General features: G+C 41.0%; 1 protein-coding gene across 3 annotated transcripts in view; it reads left to right on the top strand.

Annotated features, from left to right (window-relative positions):
- Window positions 1–25,000, top strand: part of FGD4 (FYVE, RhoGEF and PH domain containing 4) — a 205,445-nt gene that overhangs the window by 164,070 nt on the left and 16,375 nt on the right. For all 3 annotated transcript variants that reach the window (XM_044990282.1, XM_044990291.1, XM_044990301.1), the window contains 6 exons: window positions 1,974–2,063; window positions 4,895–5,040; window positions 16,876–17,032; window positions 19,431–19,569; window positions 20,571–20,629; window positions 21,460–21,606. In XM_044990282.1, the coding sequence (XP_044846217.1) occupies window positions 1,974–2,063; window positions 4,895–5,040; window positions 16,876–17,032; window positions 19,431–19,569; window positions 20,571–20,629; window positions 21,460–21,606 (738 nt within the window). The remainder of the gene's footprint in view (window positions 1–1,973; window positions 2,064–4,894; window positions 5,041–16,875; window positions 17,033–19,430; window positions 19,570–20,570; window positions 20,630–21,459; window positions 21,607–25,000) is intronic.

Here is a 25,000-nt window from a genome sequence, read left to right as displayed (position 1 = left end):
TCTTCACGCACACTTGAGGAAACTGCTGGGGGTTTTTTTTGTTTGTTTGTTTTTGTTTTTTTGTTTTTTTGGCCAAATAATTTTTACAAAAAAACCAAGAATCTTTGTAGCCTCTAAAGTCCAAATGTAAGACTTTATCTGTAAATTATCATACTAACCAGAGGTGAAAGTAAACTGGTATGGTACGGTACGGTACGACGTACCAGCAAGAGCCAGTATGCCGTGCCGGACTGGACCGGCTTCTGCGGCGGTGATTTAAAGGGCCCAGGGCTTCAGCCACTGCGGGTAGCCCTGCGCCCTTTAAAGTGCCGCCAGAGCTCTGGCAGCCAGGCTCCCATGGTGATTTAAAGGGCCCGGAGCTCCGCAGCAGCCAGAACCCCCCGGGCCCTTTAATTCGCCCGTGAGCCCCAGGGCTCCCAGCCGCCTCTGCACCTGTTAGCTCTGGGGTGATTTAAAGGCCCTGGGGCTCCCATGCCCCTGCTCAGGACTCTGGCGTACCGGTAAGTCATTTAAGTTGCTTTCATCCCTGATTCTAACCTACAGCATCCTGTAGTTTAAGCTTTTCTGGTCTCTGCAATGCTTCTGAGTGCATGTAGACCACAGGAGTGCTATTTTATAAGCTTCAGTAATACAGTGGCCATTATATGGGTAAGCAGATTCAATGGAGACTATCTTGTCGAAGCAGTTACTTAAGTCTGAAGGGAGAAGTTTTGGCATGCAGCAATATGATTGGTGGCAGCCCTGAAGCTTAGGACCAAAGTGTGTTTCAGTTGCTTGCAGATACTAACATTTACAAGGATGGTAATAGCATCAAAGCTTGGGTGAATACTACAAAAATTGAGCCGCTAACGGACTATCGAATAAAAACAATGTACTTCAGTGTTCTGCAAACGTTTGCAAAGATGTCTGCAGCATGTGTGTGTTTTAGTCATGAAAATGTATTTGCTGGAAGAGTTGCACCACAAATTACTTATTCATACTCTCTTCTTAATAAAAGATTTACTCTTACAGCCAGGTAGTGGAAACAATACCTTGAATGAAATCCCCGCCCCAGGGAAGCCAATAACAAAACTCCCATTGACTTCATTGGGCTGGGATTTCACTCCATGTGAATAAGGTGAACAGCCACACAAGTGAATAGTAGAGCTGTTCCAAAATTTTACTATGGAACGTTTTTCCGTTGGAGAATGCCATTTCATCAAAATCAAAATGTTGTGTGGAAATGTTGATGTCATTTCTTTCCCCCTGAGGTTTAAATGTTCTGTTTCAAGCTTTTTGTAATGGAGCATTTCAATTTTTCTGTTTCAGAATGACTCCATTGTAATTTTTTTCTGGTTTTTAATATATTTTTAAAAAATTGAAATTGGAACAAAATGTTTCTATCCATCTGGAATATTATTTTTTGGAATTTCAGTATGGAGGGGAATTCAGAATTGTGGAATTTCCCACGAAACAGAAAATCCATTTCCTGCACAGCCCTAGTGAATACTCTTACTGCAGCTAACGTTTCATCTGGAATCCATAGACTGATTGTCTACATAAAATGTTTGTGCAATAATTTTGATTAAGTAACAAAGTCATGCTAAGAACAGGCAGTTTAAACTATATTGGAAACAAAAAAAACAAAAGGGTTGAATTCATCTGGCAAAAAATAGGAGTTAATTCGTACAGCTCTGAAATGTTAATGATAATTATCAGGACACTAGTTGTTCAACTGGGTAGGAACCTGGGGGTGGGGAGTATGGAAGGGTTTGGCAAATACCTAGTAATAATACAAAGCCATCTGCACAAACAGGAAAACTGTTACATGTTTGTTCTGCGCTGCTCCTGATTTTTACTTCCTGCTAAATCCTTTGGGAACTTTGTCATTTTGAATTAGTTTGTGTTTGGAAAAAAAAAGTTACTAATTAAATGTAGAACGTGAATTGAATTACCCTGAACTATTCAGAAAAAGAATCTTATGTTTTTTTCAGGAGACAGATGAGCAGAAACGTCACAAAATTGCCGATGAGCTTTTGCATACAGAAAGAGCCTACGTCAGCCGACTTGACCTCCTAGACCAGGTGAATTTTGCTTTAAGAAGTGCTTCATTCTTTTACTTACATATACTGCAGTTCATGTGAGCTTTATCTGTTTGTAAAAACCACATTAAGGGATTGTGGGTTTTTGCCTTCTGCTAATTCTCTCAACTAAGCAGTCATTTGCAACAACGACTTCATTTTTTTTTGTTTTTAAATAATGTTAATGTTTGCAAAACATACTGGTCCCTGATGGACATAGAAACTGAATTCTTGTGTTTACTTAGACCACAGTGTGAGCAATAGAAGTGCAAGCTTCCATACCAGTGGGACAGCCTACAAGGAGGAGAGGCTAATTTCACCTCTCTGCTCATTCATTTCTTGACTTTTGCTGAAACTGCCAACAAGGAAGTCAGTGTATAGTGGTATGTGTTTGATGTAATCACCTGCACACTAAGCCACTGAACAGTGTCTCTGGTAGAACTTTGGTGTCTACTGTTAGCCAGCTTTCAAACAGTGACCTAGAAGAGAAGCATCCCATCTTAAACCTTCTCTGCTCTATTCTTCCATCACGTGGTCTGCCTGATTCCTATTAAAGTGAATGGGAGTTATGCATATTCTGTGATGGAAGAATTGAGCGCTTGCACTTTTCACAGCTTCAAACTGTATTAGTCATTAAATGTCAATCTGTAGTTCTCTAAATCTTTCTTTGAGCCTGCCTACTTTCTCATATATACCCACTATACCCAGGGCCGGTGGCAACCACTAGGCAAACTAGGCGGCCGCCTAGGGCGCCAAAAAGCGGTGCCCAAAATGTCTGGGATACTCACCCGGCACCGGCTAAACATGTAGCCCTCTTCCTGACGCTGTGCTAGGGGGCACTGTGGTTTTGATCAGCTCCAGCCGGCAGGCCGGGAAGTGATGTCATTCCTCCTCTGGCCGCCGGGGGTGCTGCACTGCTCCCTGTTGCTCTGGCTCTTCCCCAGGGCCCCCGCCCCGCCCCCACTTCCCTGAGCTCTGCAGCAGGGCCCGGCCTGCACTCACCAGTGGGGGGGAGTGCAGAGACCTGGCCCCAGACTCACTGCTGGGGAGTGGTTTCCCCCTGCCTCCCAAGTGAGCCCTGCCCCCTTGAGGCCTGCTCCCCCCCAGAAGCCTGGGGCCCCCCCGCTTCCCTCCCCAGAGGCCTGAGGCAGCACACACCCACCCCCGCAGGGGGGCTGCATAGGGCCCCAGAATATCTAAGGACGGCCCTGGTACCAGCCACCCTGCCTCCAGCCAGCCCTATACCCCTGTCTCCAGCTAGCCCCTGCCGCACCCCCTGCCTGAAGCCAGCCAGCCCCACACTCCGCTGTCTCCAGCCAACCCCTGCCACACCCCCATGCCCAAAGCCAGCCAGTCCCACACCCTGTCAGGTTATTCATTTATTTTCATTAAATATGTAGACTAAACAATGAAATTAATAAACTTTCAAGCTGAATGTGTATTAATTCTAATGAACAATGCCACATTATTCAGTATTCATTTTTGAAAGCTTATAGTAAGTGATGCTCTGGGGGGAGGGGGCGCAAGGTGGAAATTTCGCCTAGGGCGCAAAATATCCTTGCACCGGCCCTGACTATACCTAAATATCTCTGATCATGCATTGCTTTGTCAACTAACCTTGTTCTTCATCTTTATTTCATGTTGATATTTTCCTGGTCTAGTGCATGGGCTTGTAAATCAAGATCAGGTCTTAAAAGTCCTAATTGCTACATTAAACAGCTAGTAGCTGTCAGACTGCTTAGGCATATCCGTTTTGGTTCTCGTGAATATAAGGGAAATGATTTACATAGCTGTCTTACAGGAACACATTGTGTTGAAAATAGACCTTTCTTGCAAATAAGAGCATTGTTTTAGGGACACAAGAAATCACAGTAAGATATTCGAGTTTGCTTTTAGTCTCTTTTGACTGGCATTGTAGAAGTATTTTCACTATCCCAATTTTAGATGCATTTCTGCATTCACGTTTTTCTAAAATATCAGGCAAAATTCTGAAGTTTACAGGTAGCACCTATAACCACCAGCATCATGAAAAGAAAGGAGAATGGTGGCGGCTCAGCTTATTTCCCTAAATTTGGTTAAAATAATACTTACGAGATGTTTATAAGCCCTTCCATGCCTATGTTTCTATGATTCTGTAGGTGGTGGGTTTTTTTAATTCTGCTGTAGTACCAAAAGGCACAGATTCAGAATCAGAGCCCTGTTCTGCTAGATGTCTTAGAACACACATGAAGGCACAGCCCCTGTCTCCAAAGCACTCATATTCTAAAAGGACAAGGGGATCCAATGTACAAGCAAAGTGCTCAGGGTGATGGCTGCAAAACATCATGCTGAGCTCAGTGTTTTATGAGACAGTATGGGGCAACAAGGGAGCATCAAGGGGATGAATTAACAAGAGTATGGAAGTAGGAAGGGAAAGGGGGTGTTGAGGGAGAGGCAAGGAAAAGAAGATAGGATGGAAGACTGGAAAGGAGGCCAGAAAGAAAGGCCAGTCAGCAGATAGTGTCTGTAGTCCAAACTGAAAGAAAGTAGAGTATGATGACATCACTTGCACCCAGTGCATTCTGGAAGTGCCTTACTCCCCAGGGCTTCACTGCTGCTCTGGCTCCTGGAGGGCACACTGAGGCGGGGAGTTCCACTGATACCTGAAGGAGGTGAGGTGAAGGGGGACAATGATAGTTGAGTAATTTTGGATGCTCCCACAGTTGAGCTACAAAAGTAACCATCTTGAAATGCTTGGGGGTGGTGGAAGGGGTGTTTGTCTGCTGTGTACCTTTTAAAGATAACAGAAATGCACATTGGCCTGTTAACTTTTAAGTCCTTCTCCTCTGTTTCAGGTATTCTATGGCAAACTATTGGAGGAAGCTAACCGGGGTTCATTTCCAGCTGAGGTGGTCAATAAAATCTTTTCTAATATTTCATCAATCAACGCCTTCCACAGTAAATTCTTGCTTCCAGAGCTTGAGAAAAGAATGCAAGAATGGTAAGAATTGTTTTGAAAGATATTAAGCCTTTTAATAATGGGTCTGAGCTAGCATAGAAATTGTTATGTGGCTGAGATAGAAGACCTTTACCATTAAAATGTTCCAAGGAAGTTCTGCTGCTGGGAAAAAATGTCTGCTGCTCTACTGTTCATCAGGGTTTTGTTTAATGGAGGAATTAAGCATGTCCTTAGTTTAAGCATGTGAATGTCAGTGGGATTACTCACGTGTGAAACCTTTAGCTGAATGGGAGCGGTAGCCTTTTAAGATGACATGCTACCTGGTGATTTTGTTGCCTGAAATACAGGAATTGGTGCAAAGGAATATTTATATAGTTATTGTGCAATAACCTGATGATTTTATTGTTGCTTTCTACTCTATAATAATGTAGAATAATTACATGTTTTAACTTTATCATTTAGTAATTAACACCTGGTTCTTGATTATTTTTAGGATGGTGTTGTCATGGCATTTTTTCAAGGGAAAGTCATGTTAAAAGAGCAAGTCAGGGTGGTATATGTTGTGTAATAGGGATTTTGTACTGTGGATAAGCTTTTTATTTTCCATCTTTAGTGCAAATAATTGGAAGTGTACCTGTGCTGTGATAACACTAGACATAGCGGTTGTCAGCACAAACTCAGTGTATTTAATCCAACCTAATTCTTCACAAAAAAAAAAATTACATTTCTCTCTGCCTCAAGAAAAGGTGACAACTCGTTAGCAAAAAGAAAGAATTAAAGTTTTCACCAGCAATACACTGGTCTGATCCTATGTCATCTCAGTGAGCTGAGCTCCTACTGTTTAACCTCCCTAGGTTCTATTGCTTCTCGTCACATCCAGACACCCATTTACAAAGTACTCCAAATGTCAAAAATCAGGGGCATTTTTAGAAGAGTTAAGGAATTCTTGATTCCTGCAACATCCAAGAAAATCTTAAAATAACTGCTTGTCCCAGTCCAGGTAATGGAGGAAGAATAGGTGGAAACTGGGATAGAAGAGCCCTAAGGGTTGTGACAGGGTGCACAGGCCTCATCCCTGGATTGGCAGGTGAAATATTAATCCTTCTACCAAGAAAGGGTCATAACTGCCTGCAGGCAATGTAGATATGCTTGCAGCATAGGGTGTGCATGCATGCGTGTTTTGTGTGTGTCATGTGCAAGGCAGGAAATAAGAAGCAGGGCCTGTTGCTCAAAGGGAGATGAGGGGCTGTGGAACTCCTGGTTGGGGGGGCAGGTCTGCACAGCAGATTACAGAAGAGCTGTTGCCTAGGAAAGAACCACAGTGGGAATGACATCACTCACTGCCCAGTGGGAGCTGGGCAGAGCCAGAGTAAAGTTAGCAGGAAACACTGATAACAAAGGCTACGTGGGAACCCTGATCTGGGGGCAAGGGGTTGAACAGACTTGGTTTATTAACAAACCTGAGAAAATTCTAGTTTCAAACACCAGTTGTATGGGATGAATTCCTCCAGGGGCACAGGAGGAGGGTAAATTTGAGGCACAGAGCACCAGGTGTCTAGGCAGGGTAAGCTCCCACAGGGTTCAAAATAAAATGGTGGTTACCATGCACCAACACAGAGAGAACTAAACATTTTCTATAAAGCAAGGAAATATAATTAGATAACACCTAAGCAGCATGAAATAAAGTAATGCTTAACAGTAAGCTTGCATTCCTTACTCCATTATAATAAAGTATTTAATAGTGTATATGAGAAATTCATCTTTTTGTATTCATCAAATAAAAAAAATTGATGCTAAATGTGAACCCAAATATTAAATTCCTCAATTTGGGGGGAGGGGGAAGTATGATTTACGTCAGTAATGCTTTAAAAGCTATAGTATATATAAACTACATTCTGCCTTAGAGAAAGTACAGTCTGTCTCCTATACTTTGTGCTGTGTGTCATATTAGTAAAATACTGTGACAAGATCCCGGAGTACAACCTGGAACTGTAGGACCACTGTTTTCCCCTTAATGCTCCAACCTGGGCTGTCTCTCACAAGGCTATGCCAGTGACAAACAGCAAACCCCTCCAGGCACTGAGATGGCTTAGCCATCAGCATATGGAGCCCCACACCCAGAGCCACTCATGAATAAGACTATGATTTAGTCACGGGTATTTTTAGTAAAAGTCACATACAGGTCAAACAGTGATCTGTCCATGACTTGTACTAAAAATAACCCTAACTAAATCTTAGGTGCTGAGGAATGAGGTGAGGGGGGGCACTCCAGCTGCTGCTGCTGCTGGGGGGAAGGTGCTCTGGTGGCCGCTGCCGCTCCTCTGGGCGGGGGGGGAGGCGGCCTGAGTCCCCCCTGCTGCCGCTGCTGCTCTTTCGGGTGGGGGAGCGGCCTGGGGCCCTGCAGCTGCCACGGCTGCTCCTTTGAGTGGGTAGGGAGCGGCCCGGGGCCCTGCTGCTGATCCGGGACAGTGCCCAGAACCCATTGCCTGGGGCCGCCAGAGCAGCAGCTGGTGAAGCTGGCCCCGGGACTGCCCCAGCGGCTGCAGCTGTGGAAGTCACGGAGGTCCTGAAAAGTCATGGAATCCGTGACTTTTGTGATCTCCATGAAAGATTCATAGCCTTACCCATGAATAATACAGAGAGGCACCAGCCAATTACCCCAGCCTTGCATGCCAGAAATATACCATCTTACATGTTCAAGACTCCCTTTGACAGTGCAAGCTCATTAATTAGTTCACCACTCTGTCAAAGGAAAGTGGACCTGCACCAGCCGTAGTAATCTGAGCTGAGATTCCTGAGCACTTTAACCAAAAACACACTGTTTTAGGTAAAATATAAAATGGATTTATTCACTACAGAAAGATTTTTTTCAGGTGATTACGAGTAGCCGGCATACAGATCAAAATTGGTTACGTAAGAAATGAAAATAAAATTTAGACTGTGTTTCTGTCTTTAAGAGACTAAGCAAGATTTGAATCAGTCTCTCACCCTAATAGATATTACAGGCAGCTCACAGTTCTGAATACACAGGCTGGATTCCCTTCCCAGGCTGGGACCAATCTCCCCAGTTCAAAGCCTTTGTCTTCCAGACAGTCTTCCAGGTGTTGAGATGGGGGAGGAGAGAGGCCAGGTGGTGAGGTCACTGTCCCTCTTTTTTCTACTTTCTTCCAGCTGCTAGAAAGATCTTGCTGTGAGAGAGGGGAGGGTTAGGCCACCACCATTGCATATGTGCTCTCTAAGGATTCTCTAAGAGAATGGATTCTTCTTAATGGGCCATCAATGCCAGTCTGGCCAGTGATAGTTGCTCCACTGTTGCCACTGTCAAGCTAGCTGTGAGCATTCCCCACTGACCACATAGTTCAGTACCAAACATACAGCAATACTTCATAACTTCACATACAGTGATAGTACATACAATCCAATGGGATAGCAATGTTCAGCAGATCAAGACTTTTTAAATGATACCTCACAAGGCATAATTGGTACGAAACATATAATCATATCAAAATGGTAAATATATGGGTTCCAGGGTGCTATTTTGAGGTACAGAGTGTCACAAATACTAAATTGCATTTTCTGGAGTATGTAAAAGCAGCATACATAAGTAATGTAAATGCTCAGATTATTTTTAAAGTAATAAGTGCCTCTCTAAATCAACTTCTAATATTAGTCTTAAACTCATAAACTGCATTTTAAGAACAACACACCATCCTGTATTATCTGGATGCAATCTTCATCTGTGATTGGTGTATCTTGGATACCTTGGAAATTGCTTAACTGCCTTTCATGGGTCATATTGTGCACATATTTGAAGGAAGGATGTTGCCTAGGAGAAATGTTTAATATTTCTGAAAGAGAAATCTGATAGATCTTGTTTTTCACCCGTCTCTGGGATCTGCTCTCTTTCATCATGTCCTCTGACATTTTAAAAAAAAGACCATACATTTTCCTTAGCATTTCCATAAACGAGAGCCAGGAACTCTGTGAATATCATCTGGTAACTCCATATACAATTGTGGTATCGTCTCTGGCTTTCTATACAAATTGCTGGATAATGTCTTCTCTGACTGTAACTCCTCAGCTGTGTGGGTTTTTTTTGTTTGTTTTGTTTTGTTTTCAGCCGTTAGGATGATAAGTCTAGATCTTAAATCTGGGAGTCCAGAACATAGGCAATACTCCTAACTTTACTGTGTTTTGGTATGGCTGAAGTGATCTAAAGTGGAACTTTCACATCCAACGCCTTCATGTGTTATGCCACTCTTTAAATAAGCTGTCAATGATCAGACCGCAGAACCGTCATGTAAAGCAGGGGTTGGCAACCTTTCAGAAGTGGTGTGCCGAGTCTTCATTTATTCACTCTAATTTCAGGTTTTGCGTGCCAGTAATACAATTTAATGTTTTTAGAAGGTCTCTTTCTATAAGGCTATAATATATAACTAAACTATTGTTATATGTAAAGTAAATAAGGTTTTTTAAATGTTTAAGAAGCTTCAATTAAAATTAAATTAAAATGCAGAGCCCCCTGGGCCAGTGGCCAGGACTCAGGCAGCGTGAGTGCCACTGAAAATCAGCTCGTGTGCCGCCTTTGGCACGTGTGCTGCAGGTTACCTACCCCTGATGTAAAGTTTTGCTTGATCTGAGCTGATCTCATGCATGAGCACTCCAAGGGTATATCTTCACTGCAGTTAGCCCAGGCTGTACTTTCTGTGTACATAGACAAATCTGTAACCTTGGCTTGAGGATGTTTTAAATCCAGGTTAGCAGGCACAGCTGAGGGTATAGCTTGAGGTCGAGTTTCATTGCAGCCTGGTCTGGCAACCTGCCTGCTTTGCAGTGAGAATGCAGGCTAATCAAGCCCAGGTTCTGTTAGGCCTCCCGTGCTAACCCACAAATCTATCTAGGCTCTGATTTCTTGTCTACCTCCTTCCTTCTGCACTGAAGTCATCTACACTGGCTTAGTACTTTAACCCCACATTTTCTCGCTCCATTTTTGCTGTGCTTCCAAAGAATTTGAGCAGAGATACAGCCCATGAACGTGTGCTGAGAATCACTTTGTGGCTTGCAGACTGAAATCCTTAGTGATAATCTCATTAGAAGTTCTTGATGCCAAATGCTGTTTGCTTTTGTGTACAGAACAGTCCGCGTTAATAATGAGGAGCTCCACCTGGAAGTTACTTAGAGAAGGTGTTCTTATGTCATTGACACAGACAGCAGCTCCATGCTAAGTGAGAGAGAGCACTGTGCAAATGAATTATGGAACAGCCCAGGTTAATTCATACTAAGAATCATGGGATATCCACCAGAAATCCCATCCCAGTACATTGACTAATGCAGCACCACTGGGGATACTGTTGCACAAGTAAGACTTTGCATTGGGGATGCACCAGGCGAGGCTAGTCTAAGCTAACTCTACAGCGAAGACGTGTACCCTAAATGGCACCAGACTAGAATTATAAACTCTACAAGACTTTGCTGGGTTGTGTTTGGTGGATTAACTAAGATTGTTTTGAACAAATGGCGGTGAGAACCTGTTTATATTACAGCAGGCATTTAATCATGAGTAAATGGTGTTCCACCAGGTCATGACATCTTGAGACTAGGGCTGTTGATTAATCACAATTAACTCACACGATTAACTCAAAAAAATTAATTGTGATTAATCGCACTTATAACAATAGAATACCAATTGATATTTAATAAATATTTTAGATGTTTTTCTACATTTTCAAATATATTGATTTCTATTACAACACAGAATACAAAGTGTAAAGTGCTCACTTTATATCTTTATTACAAATGTTTGCACTGTAAAAATGATAAAAGAAATAGTATTTTTCAATTCACCTCATATAAACACTGTTGTGCAATCTCTTTATTGTGAAAGTGTAACTTACTAATGTAGATTTTTTTGTTACATAACTGCACTCAGAAACAAAACAATGTAAAACACTAGAGCCTACAAGTCCTCTCAGTCCTACTTCTTCAGCCAATCGCTAAGACAAACAAGTTTGTTTACACTTCCGAGAGATAATGCTGCCTGCCTCTTATTTACAACATCACCTGAAAGTGTGAACAGGCAGTCGCATGGCACTTTTGTAGTTAACATTGCAAGTTATTTATGTGCCAGATATGCTAAACATTCATATGCCCCTTCATGCTTCAGCCACCATTCCAGAGGACATGCTTACACGCTGATGATGTGCGTTTAAAAAAATAAAAATGTGTTAATTAAATTTGGGACCAGGGCCACCCGGGAGGGTGGCAAGTGGGGCAATTTGCCCTGGGCCCCACAGGGGCCCCCACGAGAATGTCGGAGGCTCCCCCAACCCCGCCCCCGCCTTCTCCCATTGCCAGGGCCTCAGCGCGCCGTGTCCAGGAGTGGCCCTGGACTGAGCTAAAGTGGTGTGGCTAGGGGGCGGAGCTGTGCGCTCTAGGCCGACCAGCGGGAATTCAGGTCACGTGGAGCCAGGCCTCTGCAGCGCTGTCCAGGGCCGCTCTTGGATGCGCCGTGCTGAGGCTCCAGGAGAGGGGGGAGGCAGGGATAAGCAGCATGGCAGGGGGCCGGGAGGGTTGGATAAGGGGCAGGGAGTCCCGGAGACAGTCAGGGGACAAGGAGGGGGCAGAGGTTCGGGGGGGCGGTCAGGGGATGGGGAATGGGGGGTTGGATCGTGGGCGTTGCGGGGGTCTGTCAGGACTTGGCAGGGGGGTGGATAGGGGTTGGGGCAGTCAGGGGACAGGGGCTGGGGGCTGGTTGGGGGAGTTTCAGGGGGGGCACTCAGGGGACAAGGAGCAGGATGGGTTGTGGATTCTGAGGGGGCAGTCGGGGGACAGGAAGTGGGTGGGGGTCTGATGTGGGCAGGGCCAGGCTGTTTGGGGAGGCATAGCCTTCCCTACCCTAAAGCTCATTCTGCAGTTTGAGGCTTGCAGACAGCTATTTAACACAAAGAGCTTTTCCCTTAGGGCTACCATCCCTTTCACTTCTCAAATGCCAAATTATAGTCTATATTTAATTTCAGTGCCATAGGAAAATTCATGTCAGGGGAGGGTAGCTTCATTAAAATTAGCCACTTTAGAGTAACATTGATAGAGCCAAGAGAGCCATGGGGGAGGGATCACATGTGTAGGATATTGTTCTTCTCCACCTACCTCCTTCCCAACCCTACCAAGGGAGACCCCCTCTCCCCTGCATTCCCGAGGCTCCAGGGAGGTTAATTCAGTGTTTCTCAAACTTTTTTATACTGGTGACCCCTTTCAAATAGCAAACCTCTGAGTGCGACACCCCCCCTTATAAATTAAAAACACTTTTTTTTATATATTTAACACTATTATAAATGCTGGAGGCAAAGCAGGGTTTGAGGTGGAGGCTGACTGCTCGTGACCCCCAGTAATAACCTCATGACCCCCCTGAGGGGTCCCGACCCCCAGTTTGAGACCCCCTCGGTTAATTTAATTTTAGCAGCCTGTGTACATTCACATGCATGTGCTATTTTGAGCATTTCAGTTTTCACAACATAGGCTCATCCCAGATTCTGGAACAAGCTCAAATGCTCAGTTCGTGGAGTATGTACATAGTCTATACTAAAGACAAACCCACAGTAACCGTCTCCAGTTTGTGAGGGACCCCCTGGAGCCAGTCTCTAGGAAACAGATAAATTCATGATGGTTAAGTCCATTAATGGCTATTAGCCAGGATAGGTAAGGAATGGTGTCCCTAGCCTCTGTTTGTCAGAGGGTGGAGATGGATGTCAGGAGAGAGATCACTTGATCATTACCTGTTAGGTTCACTCCCTCTGGGGCACTTGGCATTGGCCACTGTCGGTAGACAGGATACTGGGCTGGATGGACCTTTGGTCTGACCCAGTATGGCCATTTTTATGTTCTAACCTAAATGAACCCAAAGTTATGGAGACAGATGTGAGTCAAGGAAGCCAGCAGAGTATCAAAAACCTGGAAAAATCTCTGACTGGATGGGCTCAGGCATTTGGTCACAAGCTGAGGTGGTTCAAAAGTTTTGGATTTTTTTAAGCAGAATTTTTTTATTGTTTCTTTAAACAATCAAACACAGCAAGCAGCAGATATTTGGCCACACACTTTTGAAACCCCAAACCATGTTCAGATTTTGGCAGACTAATTTCAGCTTTTCAATTTAAAAAAAAAAGCAACAAATTTTGAAGGAAAGCAGACATTGTCCATGATTTTTTCTGCTTTTTAAAAACCCCTAGTTTTCAATCCAAAAAGAGTTTTGATGGAAAATATTTGTCCAACCCTTTTAATGAGCTTTAGTGCCTTTTAGCACTAGCTGATGCTGAGAACTAGTGATACCTTGTAAAGGTGACTTGAAAAGAAGTGTTCTCAAAACTGGGGGTGTGCTAAATGTTTATTTTAACCAGGGCTGCCCGGGGGTGGGGGCAAGTGGGGCAATTTGCCGCAGGCACCTCAGGGGCCCCCACAAGAATATAGTATTATAGTATTGCAACTTTTTTTTATGGAAGGGCCCCTGAAATTGCTTCAGGGCCTCCCTGAATCTTCTGGGCGGCCCTGTTTGGGACTGAACTCCTTGGGGGCGAATAGTATGTCTCCTGTTCCATTTTACCCACATTCTGCCATATATTTCATGTTATAGCAGTCTCAGATGATGACCCAGCACATGTTCATTTTAAGAACACTTTCACAGCAGATTTGACAAAATGCAAAGAAGGTACCAATGTGAGATTTCTAAAAATAGCTACAGCATTTGACCCAAGGTTTAAGCATCTGAAGTTCCATCCAAAATCTGAGCGGGACGAGGTGTGGAGCATGGTTTCAGAAGTCTTAAAAGAGCAACACTCAGATGCAGAAACTACAGAACCTGAACTACCAAAAAAGAAAATCAACCTTCTGCTAGTGGCATCTGACTCAAATGATGAAAGTGAACATGCGATGGTCCGCTCTGCTTTGGATTGTTGTTGAGCAGAACCTGTCATCAGCATAGATGCATATCCTCTGGAATGGTGGTTGAAGCATGAAGGGGCATATGAATCTTTGGTGCATGTGGCACGTAAATATCTTGCGACGCTGGCTACAACAATGCCATGTGAACGCCTATGCTAACTTTCAGGTGACATTGTAAACAAGAAGTGGGCAACATTATCTCCTACAAATTGTAGCCAAACTTGTTTGTCTGAGCAATTGGCTTAAGTAGGACTGAGTGGACTTGTAGGCACTAAAGTTTTACATTGTTTTATTTTTGGATGCAGGGTTTTTTTCTCCATAATTTTCCCTTTGTAAGTTCAACTTTCATGTTAAAGAGATTTCACTACAGTACTTGTATTAGGTGAATTGAAAAATACAATTTCTTTTGTTTTTTACAGTGCAAATATTTGTAATAAAAAATGAGCAGTGTACAGTTTGTATTCCATGTTGTAATTGAAATCAATATATTTGAAAATATAGAAGACATTAAAAAATATTTAAATAAATGGTATTCTATTATTGTTTAATAGCATGATTAATCACACGATTAATTTTTTTAATCGCTTGACAGCCCTACTTGAGATATCACAACCAGACTTAAGTACCTCTTGTGTGCTGTGCAGCTTGGAGACAGCAAAAGAGGAGTTTGAGAAATGACCAAATAGACTTGACTCACTGCAATAAGTTCCCCATAGAAGATTGGTCTCATAATGCAGAAATATGAAGTGTCCCAGGGTTTACATAACTATGAAAAGTTTTTATTACATTAGCTCTGTTGACTTGGAACATCGTGAGGATGTTATCTCTGGTGTCCGGAAGTGCCTCTGAATTTGCTATTCATTGGAGTTCTAACTCTTCTTATGGGAACTGTTGCCTGTCTGCTGTGGGTGCCCATATCCCACCAAAAATGGGTATGGCTTTGAGTCTATGGGTAAATGGGTAGCATTGTCACTAGAATCAAGCATTTTCAGACAGCGGCATATATCGAGGATAACATTATGGTTTGGGAACAGGTAACAAGATTCCAGTAGTTTTGATGAGCCAGCCAAAGCATGAATTGTTTTTAATCTGAAATGGACTGGTTATCTACAGCCCTCAGTTCACCTATGGCACTATACGTTCTCTCATCAGAAGATTCTTCTTTCCAAGGCACCTCTGCACTGCATGTTCTTCTAGAGTGCTTCAGGCTGTGCCTTATGGATGAACCCTTGTGTTTTCCATTTAAACTGATTATTACACACACAAAAAATCCTGGGTTTTACAAAAAGTATTTTTTTTTCCAATTTTCACACCTACTTTTATATATTCAAGTATATAAAAAATAACTTGTTTTATTAGGAAAATATAATACATTGCATGAGATATAGATATTACAATAATATGTTAGTCTGTGTGTATATGCCAAGCTGCTTATTGAAGTTAGGTTATGTATTAGTCTAGAAGATACAAACAATAAACAAACAGGTGCACACAAGCTCTGAAGAATACTGATGAATCTCATGCCCACCACGTACATATTTCAAGCTTTTAGCAGATAATGGTTTAAAGGTTTGACACACTAAAATGGGAAGAAAAGGAAAGTCTGTATCGGAATAAATTTCAGAACACAAGAGAAGTGTTCACAAGTTTTTAAAAAACTAAAACAGGAGAAAAGGATGAAGTTGAGTGTATGTGCTGCTAATAGTGTGGCCCAATTATTAAATGTAAATATTTATAGGCTAATAGTTCTAAGTCTACAATAGTAAACTTTATTCAAATGGAAAGTTTTATTTGGGGATTAGAGATGTATTGTTTTCTTAAACTCAGAGGTGGCGTTGTGTTTTGAGTTCTGTTTTAGTTCGGCAGGAAACCACATTGAATTCCATTAATCAAAGCATTAATCTTCTGGATACTTTTCCTCCTGTTCATCCATCCACCAACCCCCCCCCCAATATTTACCCAGAAAAATTAATAGTTTTTTCCACCGATTTTTCACCTCTTTTGTGGCTGTAAGAAGCACCAGCAAATTCCTGCGAAACATTAAATAAAATAAAAACTGAAAATGAAGGGCCCTACTTATGGAGGGGTTCTGAAGTCATAGGAGACTTTTATTCTTGCCAGGACTCAATGTGCTAGATTTTTTTGGACATATCTGATATGGCCTAGTGCCCAAGCTTTTAGAAATTGGACACCTTCAGGTCTGGCATTAGAGACAGCCTTGAAAATTTAGTTTCTCTGGAGGGAAAGTGAAATCAGACCACCTTTGGTGAGCTAGCAGCTATAGATAAGTAGCCCATTTCATTTGTAATCTATTTCTTGTTTGGCAGGCTTATAAAACTACTGGAACCTTGTTGCAAACTCTGTTTGTGAAAAGGTCAGTGTGAAGTGATTTTTTCAAATTTTGGAAAGCTGCTAAAGCTATTTGCTTACTGTGGACATAAGCAACACTATAGTCTTTACCACTTTAAGCTTCTAAGTGACTTAATATTTTTTCAAAGTATGGAATTTATCATAGTATAACTTAAAACTGTCTGATTTTGTTCAATAAATTCTAGCAATACTGGAATCTTCTCAGTTCTGCATTGATTGGCCTCCTGAGTTTTCACCTCCAGCTGAGAAGTGCAGTGTTATATCACTTATAACTGCTGCCCAGAGAAATGCAATTTACTAAATGGAAATAATGAAAGAAGAATTAACATTTTATGTAGTGCTTTATTCCTTACTTGTGGCCTTTATACATGATCAAGATAGGGCACAAAGATTGTTTTCACTTTTGCAGGTCTCCATTGATGGTCAGACTGGGATCCTTTGTGTAGTAGTATTGAACTGGAGGATTCATTAATTTAGATTTTTAAATATTTTCCCCTCATTTTGTCTACTAGTTAATACCTTGTCGGCTTTTACTTATTTGCTGTGAAGTTGAGACTCAATCCTCTTGCTCTACAGGGCTGCAACCCCCAGAATTGGAGATATTCTGCAGAAGTTAGCTCCTTTCCTCAAGATGTATGGAGAGTATGTGAAAAATTTTGATAATGCAATGGAACTGGTGAAAATGTGGACTGAGCGGTCTCCTCTATTCAAATCCATTATTCAGGACATTCAGGTAATGAAAGAGACTATTTCTTGAAAAGCTACAAAGTAGTGTGTATGTGTCATTTTCTGTATTTCTGAAAGACGGTGTTAAATAATTAAATATCCAGTCCCTTAGAAAGACAAGGTAGGTACGGTAATATCTTTTATTGGACCAACTTCTGTTGGTGGAAGGAACAAACTTTCAAGCTACACAGCGCTCTTCCTCAGATCTGAAGAAGGTAACCAGAGCATCTGAGCTAAATACAAGGTGGGACAAGTCGAAGGGCTTCACACACACACACTGTAGGAGACAACTTCCCACGTCATGTTAAGTAAAGGATGAGTAGGCAGTAGGGTGTGTTACAAATTGTTTTAATGAGCCATAAAACCAATCTCTGTGTTAAGTTCATGGTTTTTAGTGTCCAATAGAGTTATGAATTTAAGTTCCCAGGCTTGTCTTTTGAAGGAGTTGTGTAGGTTTCCTATGGATATGTCTATACTACCCACCAGATCGGCAGGCAGCGATCAATCCAGTGGGGGGTCAATTTATCGCATCTAGTCTAGACGCGATAAATTAATCCCTGAGCGCTCTCCTATCAACTCCTGTACTCCACTGGCGGAGTTGACAGGGGAAGCGGCAGCAGTCGACTCACAGAGAAGACACTGCAGTGAGTAGATCTAAGTATGTCAACTTCAGCTACGTTATTCACGTAGTTGAAGTTGCATAACTTAGATCGATCCACCCCCCTACTGTAGACCAGGCCTCAGAGGATGAGCACTGAAGTCAGATATGGAGTAATTGCTTTGTGAAAAATATACACTTATGAGTGATAGGTTGGTTTTTGTCTTTTATCATTTTTCTATGTGAGTTTGTTCGAGGGTGTAGTGATTGTCTGGTTTCACCCTTGTTGTTGTTGAGGTCTTTGTTGCACTGGATGAGGTATACCACATGTTGCAATGGGTATGTCGGACCCATGGATCTTGAAAGGTGTGTTGTGTTGTAGCAGTGGAGTTATGTCTGAAGGTTTTGCATCTGTTGTTTTGACAGGGTCTGGTGCTTTGAATTGATGTTTCCTGGTCTGTGGGAAGCTTGCTTCTGATGATGTGCTTGGGTAGGCTGGGGGATTGTTTGAAGCCCAAAAGAGGGGGTTGGGAAAGAATTATTTCAGGATGTGGTTCCTATCAAGTATGCATTGTAATTGTTTGTTTGATACCCCTTATGGATTCCAGTGTGGGGTGTTAGGTGACAAATAGGGCTATGCAGTCAGTGCGGTTTTTCTAATGAAGCAGGTTCTCACGGGGTATTTGGGTGGCCCATTCCATAACACAATCTATTTTTCTGGTCCCTTAGAAGTAAGTCAGGGTTTCGTTTTGTCCATTTAATTTTGTCCTATTTTTCCTTTTTTTTTTCCCCCACATCCTTCCTCTCCAGTGAAACGCATCATCAATCAAAGTATAAATGTTAAAACACGTGAGGACCAACGAATTTGCTTTGTCGGTCATAGATACTAAAAAGTAAATAACACTTTTTTTACAATTACATATTTGTCCATCTCTAAATTTCTAACCTGTCGTGCATGACCTGCAGTTGTCCAAAACACCTGAGTTAGGAAGTATGTTTACATTCCTAAATATTGAGTAACTGAAGGTTGAAGGAGCAGTCAGTCATGGGAATGTATCTCTTTTTGGAAAAGTCTGTAACTTCTCCTTTCCGGGGCCTCATCTTGATTTTTCTGTTAATTAGTATGGATGTCATTTCCAACCTACAGACCTACCAACTAGAAGTTTAGGAAAGGAATAAGACATTCCTGCAATGTGATGCAATTTAAGCAGAATGTGTGGTCCTCAGTAAGGGACTTCTTTTCTGTGCTTTAGTCTAATCTACAGCTTACTTCTTTTTAAGGAAATGGAAGTAAACAGACATTTTTCTCAAAATAGCTACCCTTGTTTTTACATCATGGATAGCGATGTATTGAAAGAAGGTCAAGAGTCCAGAATAAAATGCCCTGCTCTTATGACTTGTCATGGTAAATTGTTTGTCCCTTATTAAATTAATTAGATGTTTAAGATCAGTTATTACAGATATTATTTGAAAAATTAAGTTGAAATGCAGTGTCATTTGTGGTTCTATTTATGAAATTCTTTCTGCTGGATACAAAGAAAATAAATACAGTGATTCTCCCTGCTTTACTTGCTTTTAAAGTCATTGGAAAGGATTTTAATTATTTGATTATGATGAAAAAACTAACTCACTTTCCTGCAATCAGGATTTCTTATGTTAAAATCCCATGTTTTTGTAGTCCTTTTTTATGAAGATACAGTAGTCTTGGATTTAGGTCAGTCACAGCTTTGTATTGTGTTAGGACATATTAAGTTATGGAAAAATATTGTCTGAACTGTGGTATCTAAATATATTTACATTTTCCTAGACACAAAAAGTCTGTGGGAGTTTGACATTGCAACATCATATGCTAGAACCAGTACAACGTATTCCACGCTATGAGATGCTACTAAAGGACTACCTAAGGAAACTGCCTCAAGATTCCCCAGACTGGAAGGATGCTGAAAGTAAATATTTCATGGATTGTGTGATAACTTAATATAGCAATAAAAAAACAGTAATAAAAGGACTCTGTAAATTAAAGCTATCCCAGTAAAAACGAGGTAAAGAAACACAGTTGCAGGGAAAATGTTAATGTAGAGTTGTAATATTATCTGAAAAATGATCCATTGTTTATTTTGATTTCTAGGCTAGCATTAGAGCAGTGAAACTTAAAATTTGTCCTTCCTGGCAAGGAGCACAACAAGTCTACTTTTGTTTCACATGATTTTGCACCCTTTTCTGAAACTACGCCCTATGCACGATTCTTAGGAGAAGGCTAGTCTGGCATTTAAGCACACTGTTGTGTGGCTTTTGATATAGAAATGGTCTTTTGCTGGGGTGGGAGGGGAACCTTGAAAATGGGATCCATATTTTGTTTATTTAAAATACACATTTCAGCAATTTTGTGAAAATAGATTCCATTTTCAAGTTTTATCATTTTTCATGTTTGAATTATGCAAGAACAGAGCATATTTTTTCTTATTATTCAGAAGTATTTATCAAATAGCTTCTGCAAATAATTCTTGGCCTGGAGCAATTTCTTAAAAGTAATTGAAGTTGGAGCTGTTTTAGTTGGATCTGTAGGTCACGCTGCATGTTTCTGCTCCCTGACTGGGGGAGCCATGATTCTTAGAATCATATTTTGGGTACAAGTACTCAAGTTCATGAATTTTGAAATTCATTCCACAAACACCCTACAATAATTGATTAAAACTGGCAAGGATTCCTGCTAAACTTTTCCAGCATCTAATCTGTTAACTCTAACTTTTATTGTATTTTATATTCAGTTAAGGCAAAAGTACCCAGTTGGACTAAACACTTGTAGCTTACTTTATTGACAATTTTGGGGCTTAAGAAGTCTCGCGTTCATATGAAATTTACAAGTATACCATTAGACCTAGCAGTCTGTGTACTGTCGTAAATAACAATGTATTTACATTTGTTTTTCATTTTCGGTGCCATCTAGAATCCCTGGAAATTATATCCACAGCAGCCAGTCACTCCAATAGTGCTATACGAAAAATGGTAAGTGGTTTTTGTGAGGTTTTCCCTTTCTTAATACTCTGTTCTTAGTCTTGTGTTTTTAATAGCATGTACAGCTAGGAAATTCTGTGAATTTTACCAGATACTTGAAATGCAGATTTTTCAAACAGTTGAACTTGCAAACTTTGGTTTCTTTGCTCCAAAATGCTGCTATTTATATTGTCCTTTTTACTGTCACCTGGAATGCTTGATAAACTATGATATTGTAACTAAAACTCGGGAGTGGGAATTGGGATTTCTGTGTATTATTCCTGGCTGCCAGTAAGAGGTTATGCTGATCACTTAACTTTTCTGTGCTTGTTTCTGCACCTGTAAAATGGAGAAAATACTTATCTCCCGTGCAGGGATGTTGTGGTACATAAACCGTTAAATATTTGTACAATATTTAGGACATGAAATAGCACTATATAAGTACAATTAAAAATACTGGTTAGATAAATTAGATTACTAGAAACAGCTTATGCCCAAATATAAGCTGGTTCTGGCAACCTATATGAACGGCTCATATACACCGCTACCTCGATATAACGCCACCCAATATAACGCAAATTTGGATATAATGTGGTAAAGCCGTGCTCCGGGGGGAGGGGGGGTGCTGCGCACTCCAGTGGATCAAAGCAAGTTCAATATAACACAGTTTCACCTTTAACGCGGTAAGATTTTTTTGGCTCCCAAGGACAGCATTATATCGAGATAGAGGTATATATTCTTTTAAACTAGCATTTTTCAGACTCTTACATAAGCTTCAGGTAAACCATTTTACACTGGCAAAATCGCTTATTCACAAATGTAATTTTATTTTAATTGAAAAGGAGAATCTAAAGAAGTTGCTGGAGGTGTATGAGATGTTGGGAGAAGAGGAAGATATTGTCAACCCCTCAAATGAGCTGATAAAAGAAGGACAGATCCTTAAACTTGCCGCTCGTAACACATCAGCCCAAGAACGATACCTTTTCTTAGTAAGTATCAAAACTTGTGTTTGTGTGAGTGATGTTAGGCTTCTTTCAAATTCTAAGGAGCTGCCTGAAAGCAAGGGTGAAGTCTTCTCTCCATTTAAGTCAATGGGGAAATTTTGCCATTAACTTTGTCTGGAGCCAAGATTTTACCCACAGTGCTTTCTGGAAAATGACAAAAAACGTTTAGAAAAGAATGTGTTTCAAACAGAATTAAATGAAGGTCTAGTAACATATCTCAGAGTAAATGCAGTATTAGTCTTTTATAATTGTCCTGGGTGTGCCATAGATGCCCCTGGTCAGAGGCATCATGCCTGCGTGTACTGGTCTTTAGATTATGTGAATTGTAAAATTAAAGAAATTAGCGGTAGTTTGTGTATGGAGAGCGTGTTAAATATCATCATCATGCTGGGATATGTGCTGCAGTGCCTCTGTTTAACCCAGGAACATTTAGCTCTAGGGGCAGAACTGGTGGACAAAGTGACAGAGACCGAGGACCCAAATAGCGTTTTAGATGAAATCATCAAACCGACAGATAAATGTTTAATGAAAAATATTGAACGTCGTCTTCGTTCAGCAAATTACAAAATCTTGCTAAGAAAAAACACTATCAGTTAAAGTGTGTTTTGAAAACAAAACAGATTGTGTTGTAAAATAAAATGTCAGTTGAAAATAACTGTGTAAAACATGTTTTTATGGAGTTCAAGGAGTGTGGGGTTTGTCAAAAGGGCAGTAAGTTGCCCCCGTAGTATACGTGCAGTTAGGTTACAGTTTGTCAACAACAACAAAAGGTATATGAATGGCCTGTTCCTCTAACAAAGGCCCATCCACCTCACCCAGCCCTGGTGTTTGTACATGAGGGTTATAGGCTCCCTATGGACCGTTGCAAAGCAGCCCCAGAACCCCTCTTAAATATACCATCTTCCGCTTCGGCTGCACCTTTTCATTTTCCACCCCAAGGCCCTCTGTGTTAGGACTTAATTGTGACCTCTCTGATTTCAACAATGTCTCAGGTCTCTCGTCTACTGTTTCATATTATTTAATGCTGTACATCACCCAGGGTTACAGTTTGCATAAGTGTTTTATAAAAAGAAAACAAAATATATTCTCTAGGGGCTTAGACAAGGTTATAATCAACAATATTGTAACTATTGCTTTGCAGTCCTTGCTACAATGTATCTTTTAGCTTTTTTGTTAATATTTCTGATAGGCCATAAGATGGGAGAGATAATACCTCATAAAGTGGGAAAGTGCTTTCAAATAATAAATGCTTGCCCATGCTAAAGCATAACAACTTACACAGGCAGGCTGCCTACAAAACCGTTTCACTAAAAGAGTTATCAACATGCCCCCTAAAACTCAGGACAGCTTTCTTACCCCCATGGCCTGATCTCTGTGGCTCTGGCTTTTTTTTTTTAAATTGTTTGTCCTTGGTTTAGATTTTTAAAAACATTTTAAAAAAAGAAGGAAAAAAAGGGGGAAGGGTGTGGGGGAGAAGTAAGTGTGTGTGTGTGTGTGTGTGTGTGTGTGTGTGGAGAGTGGGTGTGTGAGAGGCTCCATATCTCTAGTAAAAAAAAAGCTAACTTTTTTACATATGCTGTTTTTTCTTGTGTTTTTTGTATAAATCCAAACTTTAAAAAGCAATCTTGGGGTTTTATTTTAATTAAAACACATATGTAAACTCCCCTGAATTGCCAGTTTTCATATTCTTACCCGGTTGTTTTTTTGGTACTTTAAAAACACTCTTTTTAAAAGAACAGGCTAGTATTTTAAGCCTTTTTAGTTCACTAAACTTCTACAAAATATCCCTAAAAGGTACTTTGTTTTGTTATAGCTCAGGCAATACTGCGTTTTCATAATAAACTTTTAAAAAAACATAATGCTTCAAATATATGGGGAGGAAAATAAATTTCTCTGTAATTCACTGGATTACAAAATAAGGGGGATATAAACTAGCTGTTACTAAGGTTCTGTGGTTTTCACTCTGGCGTGTTTTCTGCATGCTCTCTTTTTTAATTGAAACACGCATGTAAAAATGTTAAATAAAGGGCTCTGTCTTCATATAGGCTTGTCTTTTAAAGTGTTTATTCCTTTACTAAACTTAATATAACTTTCACTTGTATTTGTTAAAAAGCAGGCAAAGGAGCAGCCTTATCTCTGATCTACTAGCCTCTGTAAGCCGTTTTTGCTGACAGCTGCTTTGCTGCAAAAGCCTGCTGTCCTTACTAAAAAAAAAAAAAATGACTAGTGCTAGCCTAAACCTAGGGAAAAACTTTTATAAACAGGCTTTCTGTTTTTAAGCCTAGGTTGTTTCTGCGGACATGCATGTTATTGAAACACCTATGCCTAAGGGGTTAAATGAAGGTATGGGTCTTCAGGTAGGCTTGTCTTTTCAAGTGTTTATTCCTTTCCAAGCCTTTCACCCCTTTTTGTTAAAAAGTGGGGGAAGAAGCAATCTTCTTCTCTCTAATCCACTGGTTTACAAAATAAGGGGAATATGAACTGTCTGTCACTAAAAACCTGTGGTTTTAAACCTAGGGTGCTTCTGCATCATTTTTTATTACAACACATACAAAAGGGATGCATCTTAGGTTTGTCTTTTCAAGTCATTATAAAGCAAAGCTTTATTCCTTAGCAAAGCAGCCTCTGAGAGTCAGTGGATCAGAGATAAGAAGGCTGCTTCTTTCCCAAACTTTTTAACAAACACAAGTTAAAGTTACATTAAGTTTTGCAAACAGGTGCTTTTCTGCAGCTTCACATTGTTTTTACTTTAAAAAAAAAAAACCCCTGTTAGTTTAAAACCTAAGGGAAAACTTTTAAAAATTGTTTGTTACTAAAAGCTTATGGTTTTAACTTTTATAAAAATCCCTCTGCCTGTTCTTTTTCATTGAAACACTTATGCCAAAGGGGTTAAATAAAGAAATGTGTCTTCATTTAGGCATGTCTTTTCAAGTGTTTATTCCCTTAAAAGCCTTAATATAACTTTCACCTCTATTTGTTAAAAAGTGGGGGAAGAAGCAATCTTCTTTCTAATTCAATGGTTTACAAAATAAGGGGAATATAAACTGTCTGTTACTAAAAACCTGGGGTTTTAAACCTGGGGTGCTTCTGCCTGCTCCTTTTTTTACTTAAAAGGTGAGAATTCTCTCTCTCTTTCTCTGACTCAACCATGTGTTGTCTATCTTTGCCCTTTACAAAGGGGCTCTCTTCCCTTTTCTTCAGGGCCGGCTCTAGACCCCAGCGCGCCAAGCAGGCGCGTGGGGCGGCCCTTTCCCTGGGGGGCGGCATTTGGCTCCGGTGGACCTGCCGCAGGCATGCCTGCGGGAGGTCCACCGGAGCCCGGGACGAGCGGACCTGCCGCAGGCATGACTGCGGCGGGTCCCCTCTTCCCGCGGCTCCA

The sequence above is a fragment of the Mauremys mutica genome, chromosome 1 (genome assembly GCF_020497125.1).
Source record: "Mauremys mutica isolate MM-2020 ecotype Southern chromosome 1, ASM2049712v1, whole genome shotgun sequence".
In the NCBI taxonomy this organism is placed as follows: domain Eukaryota; kingdom Metazoa; phylum Chordata; order Testudines; family Geoemydidae; genus Mauremys; species Mauremys mutica.
Note: the sequence above shows the minus strand (reverse complement) of the source record. Positions and strands in the feature narration are given on the sequence as shown.